At 43.0% G+C, this 26,643-nt stretch overlaps 1 protein-coding gene across 1 annotated transcript in view; it reads left to right on the top strand.

Annotated features, from left to right (window-relative positions):
- The window catches only part of neurl1aa (neuralized E3 ubiquitin protein ligase 1Aa), a gene marked incomplete at its 5' end in the record, with an annotated part of 102,233 nt that overhangs the window by 27,873 nt on the left and 47,717 nt on the right, over positions 1 to 26,643 (top strand). Inside the window, 4 exon segments of the mRNA XM_083765612.1 lie at positions 8,520 to 8,543; positions 8,546 to 8,695; positions 8,698 to 8,792; positions 15,067 to 15,388. Coding sequence (XP_083621738.1) covers positions 8,520 to 8,543; positions 8,546 to 8,695; positions 8,698 to 8,792; positions 15,067 to 15,388 — 591 coding nt within the window.

Below are 26,643 nucleotides of genomic sequence, written 5' to 3'. Positions count from 1 at the left end.
CATTGGGCCATGAGAGGTCTTAGTCACATACATGCCAATGTGTTTTGGGAAGGGATTGGAGTTGTCCTGACAGTACGCTGTCATTACGTTCAATAACCCATTCTGACCGGGCACCCATTTTGGTGTCAGCATCATGTTATGCTTTAGCTATTTAAAAATAGCAGATCTACAAGCTCATATCGCGCCACCGAGTGGCGCGATACGAGCTTGTAGGTCTGCTATTTTTGAAAAAAATCGAAGAACGACTGACATTTTTAGAATCTGATCTCAGGTCAGAATGGGTTAATCAGACCAGTGTGTGTCCGGCGGAAACCTCGTATGAATCTGATCTCAGGTCAGAATGGGATAAAGACGTCTGCACTTCATGTCAGAGGAGGACACAGTCTGTTCACTGTGTGTGTTTTCGCCCGGCATCACACATGCTCACGGTTCGGTGGACTGTACTGTACCAGTGTACATCTACTTGAGTATACCGTACCACCCGAGTACATTGTTTGAGTGTCCGTACTTTACTTGAGTGTTTTGGCGCTGTCGGGCGGAAACCCCCTATCCATATTTGTCTCCACCAGGCCGAAGGCATGGGGGGAGAGTATGTTTTGCACTCCGTCCGTCCGTGTGTCCGTCCGTGTGTGTGTGTGTGTGTGTCCGTGAGCAGCTAATCTCGGCCACCGTTAACCCGGTCGATGCCAAATTTTGCACACACACTCCCTGGATGCCAACGATGAACCTCTGCCCCAAAATTTCCAGAACGGCCTGTTATAGCGCCACCAGGAGGCCGCTTTGTGCAAAACAAGTTTTTGCACAGTACACCTACAGATTTTGTCCAAACATCGCGCAAATTGGTACACAGTCTCTCTAGAGCCATTCAACGAAACGGGTCTTTCAGATTTCTCAGACTCCATCCTGATTGGTTAAGATTGGCTTCCAAAGTTCACAGGAGTGCTCAGTTTCAAACAAAATGCTGCAAATCATGAACACATCGCGTGATTTCCGTGAAATTGTGCACGCACATTCCCACTAGGCCGAGGAAGAAATGCCACATGAACAATTTCAACTCAGCCTCAAGGTGGCGCTATAACTGGCCGAAAAGTGTTTTTACCTCTAACTGCACGGATCTGTGGATAATTTACTTTTGTTGCCCTTTTATCCAACCACCAGATGAAGGCAAGCTGCAATGTCCTACATTCCTATCCTGGTGGAGACCTGTGCCCAGAAGGGCACTTTTTCTAGTTTTGCATGTTTTTTTCTTTTCGTAAATTACAGCGTCGCACAAAAGTATCCAAATACAGATCTACAAACGTGACTGTAACTGTAACAGTTTTGGACTAGTTTCCACCAGACCGATGTATGACTTGACTCCACTACATTTCGAGGAAGGGTGGGGAAAAATACATTATGATATGAATTAACTACTTAAGCCCATTTCAAACTACTGCATTAGTTAGATTATATATACTGTAGTACATCAGTTGGAAAATAATCGATAAAATGCTGTTTTTGCATACACATGGCTGAGCAGAACATTAGCAGAAAAGTTATAGCAATTTTTAGCTTTTCGGCGGTCTGGGTTTCTTTTTTCCGCTTCATTTTTTAACATAAAGTACCCCGGCTCAAAATGTGTCCAGTCGTACAGTATGTCAGCAGACGAGATGGAAAGGGGACGGGCTGATTTACACATGGTCGCACACAGCCAGAGTCATCATCATTGCTCCACATTGTTCTAGTCTATTTGCCCCGTGTGCAGATGGTACTTTACAAGATGGAGCGAGTCACTAAGCCATTTAGGCCTGACCTAGAAATAAAAATAAAAATCCTCCAGTTTTATGAAATAAATATTATCACGATTTTTTCAAAAAATAGCAGATCTACAAGCTCGTAGCGCGCCACCGAGTGGCGCGCTACGAGCTTGTAGATCTGCTATTTTTGAATAGCTAAATTATAACATAATGTTTTTAAAACACCAAAAGGGGTTCCCGTCCAAAATGGGCTAAGGTATGAATTCACATCATGGCTCATTTCACTTCATTAAGGACATGACAAATGTGAGCAGGATTAGATTCCGTTAATATGGAGAGGAACATCGTCTCTGGGGTCGGGGGTGGAAAACCCTCACATGTCCCAAAAGTGTCTGTTTGACAGCAATGATTATATGCAGTACTATATTCACTATTCCTTCAATATGTGTACCGGTTGTTAATACCAACCAGTACTCAACCCCAGAGTTAAAGGTGCAGTGAAATGAAAAAGACGTTTTTCACACTTTTAGACCATATCCGTGGTCATCATATGGGCATACCTAACAATGGATGCCAAAAAAATGTGAAAATTCTCATTTGTGTGTGTTTTTATATCAAAGGTCCATAAAAACGATTGCATTATTTATTTATTAAAACGAAAACGTGCTGCGTGATGACGTGTAGAGATACACATCGATAAAAGCCAATAACAATGAAGCTCACCCGTTTAATTCCCCATTACTGCGCCTCCGTCCAGCACAGCTGCTACTGATTACAGAATACTCCGTTTTTATTTCCATTCCAGATAACATCCAGACAGTGTATTACTCGCTTTCAACTTAATCATCACGCTAGAATATGTATCTGAAAACATTATATGGAAGAAATAAGCCACATAACAGTAAACTGGTTGTGCTGGCCGACCATATGATTTATAAACAAACAACACCACGCTGTTGCGCCTAGCATAGCTACCGTCCCTAGCTACCGTCCCATCGCCTGAAGGGATTGGTTCAGAAACTTCAGACCGGTGTTTCATGTTGAAACACCATTTTCATGTTGTTCACCATTTCCGTTTCACTGCGCCTTTAAAGCATAGATTCTCCCATTCAAGACGGTACTAACTGCAAGTTAAAGTTGCTCAGTGATTGTGTTCATGTAGAGTAGACTGCAGTATTTACTTTTTTAAATGCTGAAGGATTCAAAATAGTTAACATTTGGACATTTTCCAAAAGGATTCAAAGATTTTCCAGATAATTATATTCAAAATGATATCAATAATAGTGAAACTAGCAGATACTTAACAGTAGATGTAGATAGATACTGTATGGATACCTTTATTAATCCCGTGGTGGGGGGGAATTCAGACACCAGAGACGGCACAACAGTAAAAGTTACAGACATGGGGCATAGACATACAGTAGGAAGAAGGGTGACATCACGATAAAGACAACAAATATTAATTCATACAGACACCCTCTAGCCCATTCTGACCGGGCACCCATTTTGGTGTCGGCATCATGTTATGCTTTAGCTATTGAAAAATAGCAGATCTACAAGCTCATAGCGCGCCACCGAGTGGCGCGATACAAGCTTGTAGGTCTGCTATTTTTGAAGAAAAACGACTGACATTTTTAGAATCTGATCTCAGGTCAGAATGGGTTCGTCAGACCAGCGTGTGTCCAGTGGAAACCTCGTATGAATCTGATCTCAGGTCAGAATGGGCTAGAATCCTGATGCAGAATAACACAGAGAGAGAGAGAGAGAGAGAGAGAGAGTAGCAACTTAAGCCTCAAGTCATGACATCAGCACAAACCACAGGCAACGTTACAGATGATGATCACCGCTAAGCGCCTCGTGTAGCAATTTATATCACTGTGTGGATATTAGTCTCGTCCTTCTCAGTGTTCAATTGTTTTTCTCGCAATGTCCCGCCCTATAATTTGAATACTGGGCCACGGTTGGTTATGGCCTGGTTCCAGACGAACCTGGTTGGCCGTCACCAATCCGTCAGGGAAGTCCTCCCACAATCTGGAGGGATCGACCTAGCCTGAGCTAACGTGTTAGGTTTCTGGTCTAGAGGGGCGGGTCGCGGCTGAGATTTGCGCATGCCCTGATTGGATCTCATCGATCTGTCCGTCACCCCCGGCCCCTCCTCCTCTCCCCCCTAGTGCAGCGCTACGTCACATCATTTGGAGCGACGCCCACCCGGAAGGGTTGACTCCCACTTTTAGACCAGAGCGGCCAATGCGTTCCTCCAGGCTTTACATTTTTTGCACCAACAAAAATGAAAGCCTGGTACCGAGGCTAGGAGGGACCAGACTTAACCCATTTAGGCCTGATGTCGAAATTTGAAAAATGTCTTTTTAAAATGCATGTTTTTCTGAAAAACCTCATGTTTCTATAGCGGTGGTTCTCAATATTTCATGTCAAGGACCCCAAAAATTATTTGTAATATGCTGCCGACCCCCATCTGAAAATATGTTGTTCCAGGGACCCCCCAGAAGCAAATATTTGAGTTAAAAAAACTGAAACTCCGAAAGAATATATATTCAAAGATTTGAGGCACATTTTCACGATTTTTCAAAAATAGCAGACCTACAAGTTCCTGAGCTATGGAACACCTCCCCCCCTTCCCATATTAGAGCTGCTCAAACCATTGCCATTTTTAACTCCCTACTTAAAACGCACCTTTTTCCCCTGGCTTTCACTCTGATTTTAACTTATTTAATATGCATTCTTACTATCCATGTCTCACGTTGGTTCTTTATGCTATGTTTTCTTTGCGCTGCGTGATGTAATTTGCTTTAATTTTAATCTTTTGTTGTGAAGCACTTTGGTCGACTCTGGTTGTGTTAACCCATTCTGACCGGGCATCCATTTTGGTGTCAGCATCATGTTATGCTTTAGCTATTTAAAAATAGCAGATCTACAAGCTCATATCGCGCCACCGAGTGGCGCGATACGAGCTTGTAGGTCTGCTATTTTTTGAAAAATCGAAGAACGACTGACATTTTTAGAATCTGATCTCAGGTCAGAATGGGTTAATCTGCCTAGGGCAATATGGATTGCAAAGGCAGATGAAGGCTGGCTATGCAACACTAGATCATCGCTGTCGGGTGGAAACCCGTTACTTTTCACAATACTGTACTTGTGATGCTAGTTAGAATATGGAGATAAGAGCTTTCTGCCCGGCATCAATGATATTATGAATGTGTCCCTTCATCCCCTGAAAGTAACTGGTTAAATAAAGTTTCTGAAAATCAACAAACAAACTTAATATAACTTCATAACTAAATAAACTTAAAAACAATCATGCCAGGATTGTACAACAATGGCAAACACTAAATTTCCATCATTTTGTATTCTCCCTGGTCAGAATGAGCTCCTTCGATAAGAACAGTGCCAGAGTAAGCTGTGAATGTGAAAACTGAGATATTGTGTGGTTGTGTTGGGTTGCTGTGCGTGCCGCCGTAGCCCTCCCTGGCAAAACAACATGGCATCTGTTTGTGCGTCCCTAGATGATAGCCGGGGTCTTGAACGAGGCTCGCTGATCAAGCCCTTTTGATGCGAGGGGGGGTTGCTAAGGAACATGAATTCACACTTAACCTCCGCTCGCTCTCCTCGGCAGCTGCGTCTCTCTCTCTCTCTGCAGCGCCCCGTAATGCATTCAGACTGTCTCTCTCTCTCTCTGCAGCGCCCCGTAATGCATTCAGACTCAATCTGGCTGCTGTGGGCCCGCCGCGTGAGCCGAGCCACATTCACTCCACTGCTCTCCTGTGGCTCGTTCGTTCTGAGACAAAAGGCAAGCGGCGATGCCCTTATTATCCCATTCTGAACGGGCCACTCATTTTGGTGTCAGCATCATGTTATGCTTTAGCTATTTAAAAATAGCAGATCTACAAGCTCATATCGCGCCACCGAGTGGCGCGATACGAGCTTGTAGGTCTGCTATTTTTTTGAAAAACCGAAGAACGACTGACATTTTTTAGAATCTGATCTCAGGTCAGAATGGGTTATTATTATGGAGAGCCAGACTGGACGACGGATGCGTGTCATTTGTGAGATAAAATAAATGAATACATAAATAGAACCACTCAGTGGAAAGCTCATTACAAGACAAACAAAGACAGGAGATAGACGGAGAGATATGGAGGAGAGAAGGCTGTTAGTTGTGAGATTGATTTGGTTGTTTTATCAGGGCTCCTCAGGATGTGACTCTTTTGTCTACTAACATAATAAGTATAATACTAGTTAGTTATCTATTGTCTGCTTTAGGTTTCACTCAACCCAAATTGATTATCGCCTTCTGGAGATCGGAATATAATGCGATAAGTTACTGTATAGTGGGATAATGGGATTGGCAAACACTGATAACAGCATCTGCAGTCAGTGCACCTCCCGCCCAGGTGTTCAGGGTTGGGTTGAAACCAACGGGCACCCAAAGAGCCCTAGATTTTTGCTATAAATTCAGCATAAATTCTCTTGCCTAGAAATGTTACAAAACAAAACACCCCTCTGAGGCCCTTAATAGCCTTAGAACAGTGCATGCTGTCAAAAGAAAAAGAATGATGAAGTGTTCTATTTGGAGCCTGTTTCCAATGCGACAGTGCTGTGTTGTTGTCAGTGATATAGCCATGCCGAAAATCGCTGATTTGCAAACTCAAAGCTGTCGATCTGCCATATCCATGGTGCGTTGTGTGGGCTTGCAGATCGACACTTTTCGCTGCGCCGGCCCGTCATACGACAGAGCGTAAATGTGGAGTGTGACTGATGGAGCTGTGTGGTTCTGTGACTGTGACTGTGACTGTGTGTGTGTCTTGGGGCAGATTTCCTCAGCCACCTGCTCCCAGCTTCCCAGTCAAACGCATTTCTCCTCCATGCAGAGCCCTAATTAGCAGTCAGAACTACTGCACCCCAGGACTCCCTGCACCAAGCCTTGTGATCAATAATAACACTCAAACAAGTTTGTTTATTTGCAACTTCTTTGGGATGATGTATTCAATAGTACTAGTGTCATATTATCCCATTCTGACCTGAGATCAGATTCATACGAGGTTTCCGCCGGACACACACTGGTCTGATGAACCCATTCTGACCTGAGATCAGATTCTAAAAAATGTCAGTCGCTCTTCGATTTTTCAAAAATAGCAGACCTACAAGCTCGTATCGCGCCACTCGGTGGCGCGATATGAGCTTGTAGATCTGCTATTTTAAATAGCTAAAGCATAACATGATGCCAACACCAAAATGGGTGCCCGGTCAGAATGGGTTATTTATGTTATTATAGTAAACAGCATATTATTATGCTGTTTACTGTGCATGCACTGTAACTGAGCAACTCTATATTTCCAAGCAGTGACTGAATACACTACAAATATTTTGATAATGATAATGTACTTTGTATGAATTAATGCTTGTTGTCTAGTTGGTAGTCGTTTAAGTGAAGAATGTTGATTTCATTAAAATCAGACAAAAATGGGCAATGCTATTGTTACTATGATATTTGTAGTTTCCACTAGTTGCATAAAGCACGTCCACTGAAATGGATGTCTGAACTCGCTACTCAATGGTTCATAAAAGAATGAACCCGGCTGTTTTTATTTTTATTTATTTTAGTCATTTTGAACATGCAGTCAAGAACAGAGCGATAATAATATGGGTGAAAATAAGTTTTTTTTTTATTGCCGTTCGTTAGCACCCACAACCACAGATGTAACTGTTATTTTGAGAACATGGAAGTCTTTAGATTAGAGACATAAGACGACGCAGCGCTTTCTCTCTGCTGTTACGCAACACCCTAATGTGTGTAAAGTGTTGAAACCACAAACAGTCAGTCATCAATTCACAATGACTGGAGGCTATGGCAGGATGGCTCCATGACACTCCCCTTGAACTGGAACTCACCTCCTCTGTCTGTCTGTCTGTCTGTCTGTCTGTCTGTCTGTCTGTCTGTCTGTCTGTCTGTCTGTCTGTCTGTCTGTCTGTCTGTCTGTCTGTCTGTCTGGTCTGTCTGTCTGTCCCCCTCCCCACCCTCCCCTCCCTCCCTCGCTCCCTGTGTCTGTCTGTCTGTCTGTCCCCCTCCCTCCCTCCCTCCCTCCCTCGCTCCCTGTGTCTGTCTGTCTGTCTGTCTGTCTGTCCCCCTCCCTCCCTCCCTCCCTCGCTCCTGTGTCTGTCTGTCTGTCTGTCTGTCTGTCTGTCTGTCCCCCTCCCTCCCTCCCTCCCTCCCTCGCTCCTGTGTCTGTCTGTCTGTCTGTCTGTCTGTCTGTGTCTCTCTCTATCGTTGCAATGCAATGGGTTGTGAGCTTGTACAGTATAGTCTGCTATTTTGCGATGTGTGTACTGTAGAGTGAATTATGAACGTACCAAATGTGATCTTTACAGGTCCGTTTTCATCAAGTATAGAGGGTTTAACCCATTCTGACCTGAGATCAGATTCATACGAGGTTTCCACCGGACACACACTGGTCTGATTATAACCCATTCTGACCTGAGATCAGATTCTAAAAATGTCAGTCGTTGTTTGTTTTTTTTCAAAAATAGCAGACCTACAAGCTCGTATCGCGCAATATGAGGTTGTAGATCTGCTATTTTTCAATAGCTAAAGCATAACAATGATGCCAACACCAAATGGGTGCCCGGTCAGAATGGTGCTGAAGTGGTGCTGAATCTGCAGCTCAACAACAGCCGTTATATGACGTAGGACAATTTCACGATAATTGACAATCTCCGCGATACGGATACTTATATATTATCTTTACTCTCCGTCCCTCCCTCCCTCAGACTCACTGGGTGGCCCGTTCCGGCCGCGGCGCACCGGTGTCACCACAAGCCCAACAACAAGCGCTGCCTGCCCATCCAGTGCGGCGGGCTGGGGGGGGGTCCGCTGGGGGGTCCGGCGCTGGCCCTCAGCCCGCTGCTCTTCCACGCCAACACCAAGGGCTGTCAGATCGCCATGGACCCGCCCAGAGGCTGGTGAAGAGACAGGCCAGCTTCTGCAACGCCATCACCTTCACACACCGGCCCGTGGCGCTCTACGAGCAGGTCCGCCTCAAGGTAAGGCTCTATACAGCAGTGGTTCCCAAACGTTTCAGCCCGCGGACCCAAAACGGAAATTTGATTTTCGTCCATGGGGACCATAGAGTATATATCTATAGAGAAGACACCCGAGTTCTCCTCCCATCCACTTGCATTGAGTTGCTCAAAAGCGCATGAGGCGATTTCACCTCCTCCTTCCTGGTAGGACAGAGTGCATTCTGGGACGGATTGCAATGGTGAGTGGCCCCAAACACATGAACGCGCTGCCGTTGAACGCGCACGAGCGTCGTCCGTCATGAACGTGTACAATGATAGTCAACGGACAGCGCGTTCATGTGTTTGGGGCCAGGCTGCAATACCTTCATTCGGCCACTATGTCCATTTCGCCTCAAGATTTCTCTGGATGCCTTCTCTATAAATATATAATACTCTAAGATGTGGACCCAAACTAGTGAAAATAGCAGAACTACAAGCTACAAGAGTCAGACGTGTCGCAAACGTTGTGAGCTTGTAGATCTGCTATTTTCACTACTTCTTAAATGTTTTGTTCTAATTTATGGAATTTCTTCGATTTTTTTCTTTCATTTCGTCATGACATTACTGAAAAGAATCTTTGGATTTTGTGAAAGGTTTTGCTTTTTGGGGAATGTTTTTTGAAAATGTGTTGAAATAATAATAATAAAAAACCAAATGTAGTACACAAGAACTCATAACGCAACCCACAAATGCAGGGTCCCGATCGACCCACTGTCTGGGCTACAGTATATACAGCAGGGCGTTCTTCAGCCAAGGACCCTGAGAGAGAGAGAGAGATGAAAGCAGTGCATGTTGTGTAAAATTGTGTTGAAAGTAAATGTTCTCATAGATTTAATAAACATGTTAGATTGTCAGTGTTGTGTAAATTGTGTTTTGTGTTTGTTTGTGTTTGTTCGTTTGTTTACACATTCTCTGTTTTAGACTTGAGGCCGATTAAAAAAAAAAAGAAACGCCTTCTCAAACATTTATTTATTTATCAGCATCTAAAATGAACACAGATGCTTTCCCCAATTGGAAGGTATATCAACGTTATATATTTGAGTGTAATTTAACTGAAGAAATAACATCCTTTTCTGACTTTATACCTCGTCCAAGGACAGCGTGCTCTGCAGTGTACATGTTCCTTTTCAGTAATGTTCCGTTTCCCTTCCATAATCCATAACTCAAATTCAAACCTGGGGAGATGGGCCTGTTTCATTCGGGTCTGGGGATTGATGCATCAAAGCGGTATGTTCCTTGCTCAGATTTCTCCAGCTGGTCCAGGGAGCTGACCCAGCAGAGTTATGTAATGTCTCTGTCAGTGGCAACCTGACAAGAATGCAGGATTCAAACTCAAAAGTAGCAAAAGTAGCAGATTACAAGATTGCAGATCTGCTACTTAAAGGTATATTCAGTGATTTCACTTAATTCAAATATCACTTATTTTTTTGTTTTGTTGTGATAATCCTCCCTACTATAGAGTGTGCTGGCCATATAAGGAGTTCCTCCCTGTCCCCAGTTAACCCCTGGGGGTCAAAAAACCTTAGGTTTCGTTTTTGACTCTCTATCCTGATTGGACGAAAGGCTGGGTCCCACAGCCAAAAACGAAACCTAAGGTTTTTTGAGTGAAATCACTGAATATACCTTTAAAAAATATATATATATGTTTATTGGTAGCAGGTTTCAACAATTTAAGTTTAGTTTGAATATACCTTTTTTCCATTTTCTCCCTCCCCCCATCCCTCCTCCCCCCACAGTTATCGTCATCATTAAAACAATATAAAGAAATAACAATAATAATTGAGTACAGACACACAAAAACAACAACAAAGTCCAGTCCAATCAAACAACCATATGCATATTTGACCAAGTGTAAACAATAGGACACAAAAACTTATTTAAACACAGATGACAAAAACAATATAAATAATAACAAAAAAACTAAAATAAAATAAAATAATTACAATTATGAGTTATTCGAGTTCAAGAGAGATAGTCACAAGTTATGTTAGAAAAGATTGCGTTGAATCGCAATGATATCCCACCTATTCCTATCCTTGTCCATAGGGAGGATCATAAGAGACCGATAAGTCACTGAAATATGGCCCCTTTGCCCAGGATGCAGTATTAAAAGGTTGTCCCATGGTTTATTCGCTGGTTTTTAGTATTGGAAAAGATTATTGTGGGGTCAAAACTACTGAATATATTCCTCTCATGGAGATCTGAGCTTTATCTTTCCACTGTTTGAAAGCCAAGTCTGACAAAGAGGGAGGGAATAGGTGATTGCCAAGTATGGGACAATTTATAGAGCCATCTTTTTTTGTTTGTTATCAAATGTTTTTTATTTTAGACAAAAAAATCACAATAGAACATGTTAACATCATGAATGAAATAAAGAAAACAAAACACATAAAAATAACACATAACAGCAAAAGAAAGGAACACAGAAACAAACAACAAACAAACAATCCCACCCACCCACCCCTCCCCCCGGGACCAAAGATGTCACAAATTGTCAGGACTCCTACCACTGTGCAATAGGGGGAAATAAATAAATAATGACAAAATCATGTTCTTAACCATATCTGCAATATCAGACCAAATATCAATGTTTTCTTCTTTCGCTCCGTGCAATCTTGCTGTAGACAATTCCATATAGATGATATCTAGAAAGGTCAAAGCCCATTGGCGAAACGTCAATGTATGAGGTGGTTTCCAGTGCGACGCAACCCTCTTCTTTGCGGCCGTTACGCCAGCAAAGAAGACACGAATACGGGTATTATTTAATGGCAATTGGGATACATAGTTTAATAAGAATAGAAATGGGGAGGGTGTGATGTTAATTTGTAGAATAATTGAAAGATTAGCAGCAACCAAATTCCAAAATGTGAGGACAATAGAGCCATCTTTAAATTTAAAGTGGGAGCGTAACTGTGACCAAATCTTAATGGTGGCAATCACTACTGGGTTTTGGGTAAATTCAGATGGTGATAGGGGTAATTTAGAATAGAGTAGTACTGGGAGTGGCATGATTTAAATTCCAGTACACACACCAGTCAGTTAGAGGGGAGTGGAACCAGTAGGCCATTTTCTGAACATTGGCTGACCAACAATAATAAGTCAAATTGGGTAGAGCTTAAACCCCCCATCATCACGGCTCCTTTGTAGAACAGAATTTTTTATTCTGGGCCGTTTACCTCCCCAAATAAATGCTGAAATCATCTGATCTAAAGAATAATAATGGAATACATTGAAAGAGCTAAGAGAACTTTGGGATTTTACCTGTCAAAGATAAAGGCAATTAAGCTATCCCACTTTTGGAGATCTAATTTTACTTGTTCCACCAAGCTGAGAAAAGGGATGAGAATAAACTGGTAACCTGTATACCAACATCTTTGAATCCTGAGGCAGAGATGTTAAATGGCAGCTCCACTTGTGTGATACGTTTGGCACGGTCATTAATTGGGTAGAATTCACTTTTTTGATGGTTCAACTTGTATCCAGAAAAGATACCAAAATCTTTAAGAATAGAGAGAACACCAACCACTAAACTGCTTCCCCCTGGCCAGCCGGGGCGCCTGATGGAGGGGAAAGGAACTGGTCTCTATACTGCCTCCCCCTGGCCAGCCGGGGCGCCTGATGGAGGGGAAAGGAACTGGTTGGAATAACGTGTTCCTTCCACGCGCTATACGTCCAACCAGGGAAACTCCCCCCTGTCAGGTGTAAAGGAGCAACTTGGACACTCGGGCATGAAGGAAGCATGAGTTCAAGTCCGTTGCTCTCCCCTTGTCCCCCATATATGGGGACCAGGTTGGCGGAGGGTGTGTATAGCCCAGGATCACATTAGATGATTGACACAGGGGTGAAAAATGGGTTACAAAATCGTGGGATAAAAAAATATATATAAGAGAAAAAAAAAAGAATAGAGAGAACATGGGGGATCATAGCAGAAGCGGGGTCAGATAAATACAGTAATAAGATCTGCTACTTTTGATGCTTTTCACATGATGCTGTAGTATGATCAAATATACCAAAAGATGTGTGACACTGCCACATAAATGTGTGAAATAATGTATTTCCTTAGCCGCAATTTGCAACTCTAGATTTTTGTTATAATGGGATGAATCTAGAGTTGCAATACCCTCCATTGACTCCCCACTCATCCAATTTCCTTTTGCGATCTGCTTGTATTAAACGACGTTAACCCATTCTGAACGGGCACCCATTTTGGTGTTAGCATCATGTTATGCTTTATCTATTGAAAAATAGCAGATCTACAAGCTCATATCGCGCCACCGAGTGGCGCGATATGAGCTTGTAGGTCTGCTATTTTTTGAAAAATCGAAGAACGACTGACATTTTTTTAATCTGATCTCAGGTCAGAATGGGTTTAATCAGACCAGTGTGTGTCCAGTGGAAACCTCGTATGAATCTGATCTCAGGTCAGAATGGGTTTAATCAGACCAGTGTGTGTCCAGTGGAAACCTCGTATGAATCTGATCTCAGGTCAGAATGGGTTAAACTCACCAACATTGCAGCTGTAGGTCAAGCTTGAATTATCCTCTTTCAATCTGCCGAGCTGTTGTGTCATAGAAATCCATTTGCATTTTGAAAAGAGATTGATTGAACAATTGTCTGATTTTGTTTGACCTATTTCGACATAGATAGATATATTGCAATTTAATTTCAAAATAAATAGTTTGGTGTTTTCCTTTTTGCTCTACAATACAGTTCGTTACCAGTGTAAAGATTTACTGTCGCAGGTACAGGACCTTTATTTATTTATTTTTTATTTAATATAACTCAGACATAACGTTATGTTTCTGATTGTTATAAACACATAATCTAGAATATGGAGATAAGGGGTTTCTGCCCGACCACAACGATATAGTATTATATTTTTGATGTCGGATGGAAACCTCAATGTCCCAAAACTGTTACTTTTCAGCATTAACCCATTCTGAACGGGCACCCATTTTGGTGTCAGCATCATGTTATGCTTTAGCTATTTAAAAATAGCAGATCTACAAGCTCATATCGCGCCACCGAGTGGCGCGATACGAGCTTGTAGGTCTGCTATTTTTGGGAAAAAATCGAAGAACGACTGACATTTTTAGAATCTGATCTCAGGTCAGAATGGGTTCATCAGACCAGTGTGTGTCCAGTGGAAACCTCGTATGAATCTGATCTCAGGTCAGAATGGGTTAAAAAAAAAAAAAAATAGCAGATCTACTGTACTTAGTAGTAGTAGTATTTTTGCTCCTTTTGTGTGATGCCGTAGTATGAGGAAGTAGAGCATTCATTTATGAAAAGAAGAAATAAAATAAAGACAATAAAAAGTACAAAATATGGAGGAGATACGAGATATACCCGACATCAATGATACAGTATATACTTTGTCGTACCGGTATGTGTAAAAAGAAAAGAAAAGCAAAACAAGTAAATGTACACTATAGGGTTCATGTGGTTAAATAAAAAATGATAAATTACTATACACTACAGCACATTGCCTGGGGTTTATGCTACTGTAAATGAATGCAGCCTTTCTGGTTTATATAAGAAGTGTTGCGTTAGCATGTTTAATGGTGAGATCACAACCTACTTTTAAACCTAACTTTGTCTTGTTATGTTTAGCTGTCCCTCATCAAACTTTGATGAGTAAAACATGACTGTCACATACTGTACTATCCAATATAGCCTATTTACCCAAACAGAAGACGGACTGTCACATACTGTACTATACAATAGCCTATTTACCCAAACAGAAGACGGTTTCCTCAGTGTTTGCCTTTTCTTTCGATTTTTTGCCTCCTTGGGACTCTATCTCCACCTATACTGTATCTGTGGCAATATAACATTTTGACACCTTATACAAATGCCTCTGCAGCAAAAAAGCAAGTATCTGTCTGCTATCAAAATCAATAAGTGCAGGTGCAGTTAACCCATTCTGACCGGCGGGCACCCATTTTGGTGTCAGCATCATGTCGTGCTTTAGCTATTTAAAAATAGCAGATCTACAAGCTCATATCACGCCACCGAGTGGCGCGATACGAGCTTGTAGGTCTGCTATTTTTTGAAAAATCGAAGAACGACTGTGACATTTTTAAAATCTGATCTCATGTCCGAATGGGGTTAATCAGACCAGTGTGTGTCCAGTGGAAACCTCGTATGAATCTGATCTCAGGTCAGAATGGGTTAAAAAAACCAGCCTACAGTATCCACAAGAAAGGCATGAAACATCTTCATTATCGTGTCCTCGTCCGTCCCGCCCACACAGATCACCAAGAAGCAGTGCTGCTGGAGCGGGGCCCTGCGGCTGGGCTTCACCTCCAAGGACCCGTCCCGGATCAACCCGGACAACCTGCCCAAGTACGCCTGTCCCGACCTGGTGTCCCAGAGCGGCTTCTGGGCCAAGGCCCTGCCCGAGGAGTTCGCCAACGAGGGCCACGTCATCGCCTTCTGGGTGGACAAGAAGGGCCGCGTGTTCTACCGCGTCAACGAGTCCAGCCCCATGCTGTTCTTCAGCGGCGTGCGCACCTCCGAGCCCCTCTGGGCGCTCATCGACGTCTACGGCCTGACGCGCGGCGTGCAGCTTCTAGGTAAGGGCAGTGTCACGGTTACACATTGAAAGAGATGGGAGTGCCATATATTATTCTTTTCCCACACTAAAAACATCAGGTATTATTGTTTCAAAAACGTGTACACTGTACAGTATGCCTGGTTTGCCTGGTGGGTGGTCATGGGTGGTGATTAGCCTCGGTCCCAGGCTTACTTATCTGTGAAAAGAAAAGCCTGGTCACAACCTAAGGCTGAGAAGCTATCGGCGGTTGTATCCTCCGGAATATCCGTCAGATGTATTTCACCCGGATACGATATTTTCCCCGACCAATCACAACACTTGTTTCATTCGCGGAGAATGTAAACTGATTTGTAAAAGCATCAACGTCATTTCCTTTGGCGATACTTGCGCTAAAATCCCGCACTTCCGCTGATAGTCTTTTCAGTCGCGGTCTTGCCCAGGGTGGGGGGGTGATCCACCTGAACTGAAGCCGCACCCACAGCTGTATAATAAAGGGGGAGGGGTTGGGGGGGGGGGGGATGATTGGCACGCTTGACTCAAGGTTTCAGCCTCCAGGAAGAAATCCTAAATACAAAGGGAAGACATCATTGCACATAACCACACCAAGGGGTCTAATGAAGCACTGGGGAAAAAATAAATCACAGCACACTGTCTTTAAGTCGACGATTAATTGTCTCGCAAATAATACAATGATGACAACTCTTCTCTGGATGTGTCGTGTATTCTGCTGGCACTGGCCACAGACACTGGCCACAGACACTGGCCACAGGCACTGGCCACAGACACTGGCCACAGACACTGGCCATAGACACTGGCCACAGACACTGGCCATAGACACTGGCCATAGACACTGGCCACAGACACTGACCACAGGCACTGACCACAGACACTGGCCACAGACACTGGCCACAGACACTGGCCACAGACACTGGCCCCTCATATGGTAATGGGAGGGAACGAGTTAATTTAGCCTCAGTGTCAAACATGCAGTTTGGTGCAGACTCTGGTGCATCTTTGCAACATGAAGTGACAGCAGTGTCATTTGAGGTGTCAGTGTCATTTGAGGTTTCAGAGGATGGCACTTACCAGTCACTAGCAGTCAGTAAGAACGTCAGTACTTTTATGCCATATTTTCTCCACCCTTTTCGACTTTTTGATTGCCTGAGAGTACATCTCAATTATCCACACCTGTGACAATAAGTGACACGCAGTGCAGACACATGTTTCCATGTCTGGAACCATATATGTTCATTGAATCATTAGACACTCAACCTGACACACATCCCTGTGGTCTCATAGGCTAGTATTCTATTGTTGCTGTCGGACAAAAACCTCTTATCTCTTATAGGTTTTTGGATATTTTCGTTTTGAGGGGCGCTATAGTACCTCCTATATACAGGTTTAATGTTTGTTTTTACCTTAAACAAACATTAAAAAGCCATTGAAATGGACAGAGTTTAATGTTGTTGTTTTGTCACTAACGCAAACATTAAATGCCATTAACAATGAACAGAGTTTAACAATGAACAGAGTTTAATTTGTTTTGTCCATATTTTGATCTAGATTGCCATTTCTGTTGTTCCACATCGTGTGTCCTTGAAGGTCCTTCTGTCATTTGTTTACTGTAAACAGGCCCCACCTCCTCCGTGTGTACAGTAAAGCCCTGGCTGAGCCAATGGAACAAAAGCTATCTATATCTAACCTAGTAGTGCTCAATGTTTGGGTGCCGGGGGGGGGGGTCCACCACAGGGTCCAAATAATAGACCCTTAAGGGCAGTGTTTTAATGTTGACAGCGAGTTTTAGTCATAGTCTTTTTGAATGGTTTCCATTTGGTTTCAGTCACATTTTAGTCACCTGTAATGTTATAGTGTTAGTTTAGTTTTAGTCGACTGAATATCATAAGATTTTAGTCGACTCCATTTACGGTCGACTAAAATGTATTTTGTGGAACTATTTTTGTACACTCTCAGAGTTACAGACCTATTTGGACCCCCCTGGTTGTCCCCAAACCAAACCAGCTGGTCCCCCCTCTTCCAATTTTGACATATGACGACTGGGGCAACACATATTTTAGGGACACCCCATGTGCATTCAGGCATGCTACAGTACACAAGCTTATAGCGTAAATACACACACACACCACAAAGGCATAGCATGGGACGACAGCATAGTCCCGGGGCCTTTTTGTGACTTAGGGGGGGTATATATATAGTATACACACACATATCCCGTGCTGTCATCCCCAGTCATCTAGTAAAAATAGCCCCGAGGTCAAATGTCCCGCAGATAGCACACATTCGATCCTTATTGTGCCCTGTGTTGATTGACGCCCGTATCTCTCAGCTGGTGGGGGGGCGGGGGGGCGGGGGGGGGGGGGGGGGGTGTATTTTGCATTTCAAGTGTGAGGGGAGTTGTATTATCTGTACGAACCCCAACCTCCACCCCCCCCCCCCAATCTCGTGCTCTAACCCATTCTGACCTGAGATCAGATTCTAAAAATGTCAGTCGTTCTTCGATTTTTTTCAAAAATAGCAGACCTACAAGCTCGTATCGCGCCACTCGGTGGTGCGATATGAGCTTGTAGATGGGTGCCCGGTCAGAATGGGCTAAGCTCGGTTGCAGCCTCAGGTTTTAGTTGATGTCAAACCAAACTGTGTGTATAGTGTGTGTGCATCATTGCTGTCGGGCAGAAATCTCATCTCCATAATCCATATTCTTTTTTTTCTTTTTTTTTTACAGTTTTGTTTATTCATGATTTCAGGGCACACACACTTTTATACAATAACAAAGGCTGTGTTCTAGTGGATCCAGTGTAGTTCTTACATGGTCACAACAAGCTGTTTGGTATAAACAGGATAAACAAGTGAAAATTGGAAGTGACACCACAAATTAACGAGTGGACAAAATTGGAACTGTAACACTGATTAATTGGTACTCTCTCCTCGTTTCGGCACATTCTCCTCTTTGAGATTAATATGGATGCTGGCGTTCAATTGGTTAAGACTTTTACTGGCAGCTCTTAACTAATCAGGTCAGCCTATAGCTAGAGCATTGGTTAAGTGGGGGTTCAGGGGAACCCTCACTCAGGGGTCCTTGGGGGGAGGGTCCCAGGGGGTCCCCAGCAAAATGAGTTAATCCAGCATCACAATCATGAAATTTGAACAACTTTTATCCATTTTTATATGTTGGCTATTCACAAATGGCAGATCTATACAAGCTTATATAGCGCATCACTTCGTGTTTGAAATCATTTTGAAAATGTTTTTAACATAAACCTTCTCTTCTGGGGGGGGGGGGGGGGGGGCACCTGGCACAAGACATACATTTTCAGAAGAGGGGTCTAGGACTATAAGTTTGAGAACCAGTGGCCTCTAAGAGAGCCACTTGAGACACCCACTGGAGAAGGCTGAGGTTGAGGACAACGTCATGCCAGGGCAGACATTGCTCTCTGTGACTCACATTTCTGTCCGTAATGCTCCGTAAAGCTTCCTCCGCTCTCAGATAAGCCCCCAGGCTTTTAGAGATGTGTGCGTGCGTGCGTACTCTCTCTCTCTCACACACACACACACACACACGCGCGCGCGCGTGTGTGTGGCTTGTTCCTGCCGGCGTGCAGTCCTGATCTTATCACGCAGTCCTCTTTTCATTTGCAGTCTTTGAATGACAGCAGCATTACTGCTGCTTACAGGCTGGGGAACAATGGACTACATTTGCAAATGAAGTGCTTAAGAACAGTGCATCCTCTCTCTTCCATTTAATCTCAGCTATGTTTAGTGCAGCACACACTGTCGTTGTTGTTGTTGGTTTCGTTTTCATTCACTGATGGAGTTAATAATCTTCACATTCCATATGCCTTTTTACAGGCCTATCATCGTTTGCATTAGAATGGAGCGTCTGTGCACTCCTCTCTCTAACCACCACAGCACCCATTTTGATGAGGGGAACATTAGACAATAACACATTGCGTCGTGAGATTTTGTGTAGATGGGGGGAAAAAAGTGGTCTAACCCATTCTGACCTGAGATCAGATTCTAAAAATGTCAGTCGCTCTTCGATTTTTCAAAAAATAGCAGACCTACAAGCTCGTATCGCGCCACTCGGTGGCGCGATATGAGCTTGTAGATCTGCTATTTTTCAATAGCTAAAGCATAACATGATGCTGACACCAAAATGGGTGCCCTGTCAGAATGGGCTAAGTACAGTTAATTTCCAAACGGGTTAAGCTCTATTTTATACTTTAAAAATCCAAATAAAAATGTGTAATCAAGGCAAAAGTTTTAAATCGTCTCTCTAGTCTGTCGGATGGAAAACTCACACTATGTAGGCTACAAAACGGTTAATTTTCAGAATTCAAAAATGTTGAAAATAGCAAAAGTACCAGATCTACAAGCTTTCGAGCTTGTAGATCTGCTCATTTTGAGGCTTTTGTTGTGTGGCGCTGTGTGATGTTCATTTACGGAAAAAACAAAAAAAAACACATGTGTCCTTTTGCCCGACGACATCAACCAAATAATCATTATATTGATTTGAAGTCATGTCATCAGGCCATCGCCTGCAGTGACAGGACGAGGCAGGATCTGATATCGCTCAGCTGACGTGACGATGACAAGATTAACCCATTCTGAACGGGAACCCATTTTGGTGTCAGCATCATGTTATGCTTTAGCTATTTAAAAATAGCAGATCTACAAGCTCATATCGCGCCACCGAGTGGCGCGATACGAGCTTGTAGGTCTGCTATTTTTTTGAAAAAAATCGAAGAACGACTGACATTTTTTAGAATCTGATCTCAGGTCAGAATGGGTTCATCAGATCCAGTGTGTGTCCTAGTGGAAACCTCGTATGAATCTGATCTCAGGTCAGAATGGGTTAAAATAATGTCCCTTGTCACCTCGGGTACACCCGTCCACTTCCTGTCCACTATGCTAATGAAGCAGGGACAGAATGGGAAAGATAAATCTGATGTGAACTTCTGCCTGAGATCAGATTCATACGAGCTTTCCACTGGGACACACACTGGTCTGATTAACCCATTCTGACCTGAGATCAGATTCATACGAGGTTTCCACTGGGACACACACTGGTCTGATTAACCCATTCTGACCTGAGATCAGATTCATACGAGGTTTCCACTGGACACGCACTGATCTGATTAACCCATTCTGACCTGAGATCAGATTCTAAAAATGTCAGTCGTTCTTCGATTTTTCAAAAAATAGCAGACCTACAAGCTCATATCGCGCCACTCGGTGGCGCGATATGAGCTTGTAGATCTGCTATTTTTAAATAACTAAAGCATAACATGATGTTGACACCAAAATGGGTGCCCGGTCAGAATGGGTTGAATGAATAGTTTATTTCGATCTTTCAGAGGGAGACATTACACAAAAACAGGGATTGTGACATTAAAAAAAAGGTTTTGTAATTGTTCTTGTTTTTTTTTAGGTTTTCTAATCTCAATTGCACCCAAAAAACATGAACTTTTAACATTCAGTAGATTTTCTGTGATCTGGGTTTTTTTGGCTCAAACAGGTGCTCTGATTTGCCGGCAGTAAGTGACATCACTTACTGCAAATCCCATATATGTCAATGGGATTTGCCAGCAGATGTCACTGTTTTCACTGTGTTGCCTGTTTTCATTGTAGCTCAAAAGGCCCCAAAAAACCCCAAAGAAAACTTCAGACCACAGAAAATCCACTGAATGTTCAAAGTTCAGGTTTTTTGGGTGTAATTGAGGTCATAAAACCTAAAAGAAAAAAGAAAAAGAAATGAAAATGAATGTCATAAAACCTTTAAGGTTTCCACTGGACGGTCGATGATGTGTATTACACTACCGTACATGCTGCACACTCGACTATTTATTCAGAGAATGAACTCACGCCTCCTAATGTTACAGGAGGCCATACAGATATTTATCTTTGCATAAACGCATCCTTGTTTGCTGGGTGTAGGGGTATCGGTGACATGGACATAATATAGCCTCCTATATAGGTATACTATTGACTGACTGTGGCTGGCCTTGAACCGGGCCAGTGCAATATTGCTGGGGTTTGGCAGGAACATTTTTTTTTTATTGACAATCTTTCTATCTGAAACCATCCCCCCTGGGACTGAAATCCAACAGGCCACACAGAGGTTGTTTTAATATATATCCAAATCCTCGATCCCATATGCTCAGCTGTCACTCTTTTGTGCACACATGCATGCAGGATGCACGTGTGCATACACGTACTGTATGCACCTGCACGAGCGCACACAATACAAAGGCTGCAGAAAAATGCACGCCAATGTCTTTTGGACACGTGTGTACAGTATAAGTAAACACATTCACGCAATGTAATATGAGCACACACACACACACACACACACACACACGAGAGAACACGCCCCCCAGTGCGCACGGCGTCCCCAGCGGGAATCGAACCCAGGACCTTCTAGCTGTGAGCACTCCGAGTAATACAGACTGTGCCACCGTGCCCCCAAATTGGGTATAACTCTAATCTCTCTAACTCCGGCTATGCTGTAAATCTAACCTCTTCATGAATCATTTTATCATTTTTTTAACCATTAAACAATAATGTTTCTTGTAGGAAAACACCCCTCACAATGTATAATTCTACTATACAGTGTACTTGTGAGGACATTTGGTCCTCACAAGTATAGTCACATCACGCGCACACATGCGTGCGCACTACACTAGATTAACTGTAGGAAGGGGGAGAGTAATTGCAGACGTGTGTGTGTGTGTGTGTGTGTGTGTGTGTGGCGCGCCAGAACATAAGTCCAACTCTATGAGTGAGTCATAGAGGAGGTTTAATGGTGCGTGCTGCATGGAGCCTTTCTGTGTCACCTCCTCCCCCGAGGGACAACAGGATGCAGTGTGTCCCCGCGGACGCCATCATGCTTCATCCTGCTTCACGGCTGGATGGATGCAGGTGATCCCAGCCTTCACCTTAACCCATTTTGGGCGGGCCGGGCACCCCTTTTGGTGTTTTAAACATTATGTTATAATTTAGCTATTGAAAAATAGCAGATCTACAAGCTCATATCGCGCCACCGAGTGGCGCGCTACGAGCTTGTAGGTCTGCTATTTATGAAAAATCGTGAAAATGTGCCTAAAATTTGGAATATATTTTTTCAGAACAAACGTTTTTAACTCAAATCTTTGCTTCTGGGGAGGGTCCCTGGAACAACATACTTTCAGATGGGGGTCTCGGTGGCCAAATACATATCATTTTTGGGGTCCTTGACATGAAATATTGAGTGATATAGGCCTAGAAACATGAGGTATTTCAGAAAACTGTCAGGATTTAGAAGACATTTTTTTCAGGCCTGCATGGGTTAACCACATGAAGGCTGTCTGTTCAGCTGGGGAGACGGAGTGGGCTCCATGATGGCTGTTCCAGTCAACGGTCCTTCTTTCTGACCTCAGGAAACGAAACTTTTAAACAGTAATCATCGGTTAATCGAATAATAAAGACGCTTATTATGCTGTTGGGCAGAAACCTCGTATATCTCCATATTTGAACTACTACAACATCAAACATCAAAGCATGAAAAGTAGTAGTAGTTCTGATTATTGGAACATGGTGGACCCTGTTGTAAACAAGTGTAATGGTGTCGTCCACAGTTTTTTGTATTGACTTGTACTTTCATTTGAAATGTACCCATTCTACATAGCCTATACTGTGAATACAATTATCAATCGATCAATAGCAGATCGCAACGCGTCCTGAGCTTGAAGATCTGCTACTTTAGCTATTTTTGAATCCTTTTTACCAATCAAGTGATGAACCTATATTATTCCGTCCTATCTCACTGTTTGATTAAGCCCTGAAGAATAAGGCCAATAGACCAAAAAGCTTGCAAGAGATAATGAGAAATACCTGATTTTGCACAAATCTGAGTGTGCAGAGCCATCTAAACCGACTCCAGCACCTTACAGTACCTCGGCAGATGAGCGGTGGCTTTTTCACTGTTTGGTCTGAATTTGTATAATACAGCATTTAACCCATTCTGAACGGGAATCCATTTTGGTGTCAGCATCATGTTATGCTTTAGCTATTGAAAAATAGCAGATCTACAAGCTCATAGCGCGCCACCGAGTGGCGCGCTATGAGCTTGTAGGTCTGCTATTTTTGAAAAAAATCGAAGAACGACTGACATTTTTAGAATCTGATCTCAGGTCAGAATGGGTTCATCAGACCAGTGTGCGTCCAGTGGAAACCTCGTATGAATCTGATCTCAGGTCAGAATGGGCTAGTAACAGTTTTGGTTTCTACCCAACAGAGACGATAAAGTTAGTGAGAGGGGCCTATTTTACAAAAGAATGCCACAAATCACCAAATTTGGATCACATGTCACAGGTGGTTCAATCAACCCAGAGCCAAAAGCAATTCCATTTTCATCCATAGGGGGCGCCGCAAATGCAACAAATGTAACCGTTTGTTGCAGAAATATGATTTTCTTTTGTAAATGTACTTGCACATGATCACAGGGGAGACGTGGCATTGTAATTGGCTAGCAAAATTTGTGGGAGGGGCCTATATAAGCAATTGTGGCAATGAACCACACTTCGTCACAAAACACAAAACCATTATCGACTATAAGCTCTATACTTTAAACACAAAACATTATCGACTATAAGCTTATTAAGCTCTATACTTTAGGGTGCAAACTTTACAGACATTGTCCTGTACAAGTGCTACTGTATGTTCACTACTATCATTCTTTTAAAGGTATATTCAGTGATTTCACTTAATTCAAATATAACTTATTTTTTTGTTTTTTTGTGATAATCCTCTCTACTATAGAGTGTGCTGACCATATAAGGAGTTCCTCCCTGTCCCCAGTTAACCCCTGGGGGTCAAAAAACCTTAGGTTTCGTTTTTGGCTCTCTATCCTGATTGGATGAAAGGCTTAGGTCCCAGCCAAAAACAAAACCTAAGGTTTTTTGAGTGAAATCACTGAATATACCTTTAAGTAGTTACAGTATATAGATTCAGACGGTGAAGCATCGCTCCGTGTATCGCAAGCTTGCGGATCTCTTACTTTCGATGCTTTTGTGTGACACTGTAGTTAGTAAGATCACGTTGGGCATTAATTTATGAAAAAAGGTAAAACCCACAAAGTTAGAACCTGGAGATATAAGAGGTTTCTGCCCGACGACAGTAACGAGAAGTTAAAGATACACATTTCTGTGAATAATCGGTTGAATGCCCTTCCGGTCTGAGTTGTAGCCGAACAGCTTCCCGTTCCTAACGTTTTTACGAGGCATAGATCCAGACTCTCCGTAGCATCTGGCCTAGTGAGAGACCATTAAAACAAGGACTGCGGTTCATATAAAATTATAGTTGACAAATAAATCATGTTCTTGTTCTTCATAGGAGGGCATTAATGTGCCACGCTGAGCTGAACACTGCTTACCATTGATTGATTGATTGAAATATTTATTAACAGTTTGTAGAATTTACAGTACATTTTAAGCACAAACTCAATACAAAGACTGTTAACTGTGAGTGGACGACCCAATTAAGCATTACACTTGTTTACAACAGGGTCCACATTGTTCAATTCATCAAAAACATTCATCCACCATCAGTGGAAGAAGTACTCTGATTTCTTTACTTACATAAAAGTAGCAATACCACAATTTAGAAATATAAATACAAGAGGGGCGGAGGCATTTGGACAATAATGGAAAAACGTTTTTTTTAGTTTTTTTTACACAATAAGCAGGCTATTTTTGTATCTGCAAGCCCGATGGCATGGATAATCAGCAAAGAACCTCTCCGCCAATTTTTTCACATTGGTCTGTTATACAGTAGCACCAGCACCAGGCATATCTTTTTCAAAACACAGTACTACTCCTACAGATTTTATCACACAGATTGGTACACATTATTTTATCTCTATAGTCATGCGATCAAGACAGATCTGTCACCTCTTCGGCACTCTGCAGCCTTTGTTTAACCCATTTTGACCTGAGATCAGATTCATACGAGGTTTCCGCCGGACACACACTGGTCTGATGAACCCATTCTGACCTGAGATCAGATTCTAAAAATGTCAGTCGCTCTTCGATTTTTCAAAAATAGCAGACCTACAAGCTCGTATCGCGCCACTCGGTGGCGCGATATGAGCTTGTAGATCTGCTATTTTTAAATAGCTAAAGCATAACATGATGCCGACACCAAAATGGGTGCCCGTTCAGAATGGGATAAACTTTGCTGAGGTGTGAACTTAAGCCGAGTGCAATGCATAACACTGCTTACCATGGACCTATACTTCAGAAGTTCATATTTATTACTTACAGACCATAATCTCCTCTTGACAAAAGAAAGTTCTCATATTCATGGCAAAGGATATGTTTGACGCGAGGCAAAACAAGGCGTGAAAGCTTGACGGGTGAAGGTGTGTTGGGGAGAGATATACGGCTCATTGTTGACGTCTCTCGCAAAACTTGTCAGGTGGAAAAGGCAGCTTGTTATCGTGGAAGCCGAGGCGCCAAAGCCTGGGACGCGGGGTCGTCCATTTAAACCTTTTTTTTTACGATGTGTTGTCACGGTTGGCGGAGGTGCCAAGGCAAGATATGTCACTTCTGATAGAAGAGCACGTAGCGTTTCCATGCCATATATATTCCAGATTTACTTTCACTTGCAGTCAAAGTCCTCTGTGTATATAGCCTGGTTAATAAACCAGACCGAATCAGCCGTTGGCAAAAATAAATTGCCTGCTGGCGGATTACGGTCTGGAGAGGCTCAATTGTACGCCCATTTCCTACACCAGAGAAATGGGGCGGCCAATCGGGACACGGTATGCAATATGGGCGGGCTTTGGTACAGTGACTTTCAATGCTTGAGACCTTTGACTGACAGTAGCTCTGACCAATTGCGTCAAAGAGAAAATGTTTCAACCCGCTCCCCTGGAAATGAAATCCAAGCTGAGCCTCCCCAGACTAATATCCCGCGGTCCGTGCGATAATAGTCTGGTTTATTAACCAGGCTACTGTGTATATTAATAAGGCCGAGAGTGTACAAACGGACCTGACCACTCGCAAATTGACAGCGCACACTCAACGGTGTACCGAAGGTATATTTCACCTATAATTTGCTGTACTTACTTACTCCCAGTGGAGCATAGGCCATCAACGACTCTTCTCCATCCAACGCGGTTTTAGCCTCGGTCCCAGGCTTATCTGTGAAAAGAAAAGCCTGGTCACAACCTATAAAGGCAGAGAAGCTATCGGCGGTTGTATCCTCCGGAACAGCCGT

The sequence above is a fragment of the Protomyctophum parallelum genome, assembly GCF_964188405.1.
Source record: "Protomyctophum parallelum genome assembly, chromosome: 5".
Taxonomy (NCBI): domain Eukaryota; kingdom Metazoa; phylum Chordata; class Actinopteri; order Myctophiformes; family Myctophidae; genus Protomyctophum; species Protomyctophum parallelum.
Note: the sequence above shows the minus strand (reverse complement) of the source record. Positions and strands in the feature narration are given on the sequence as shown.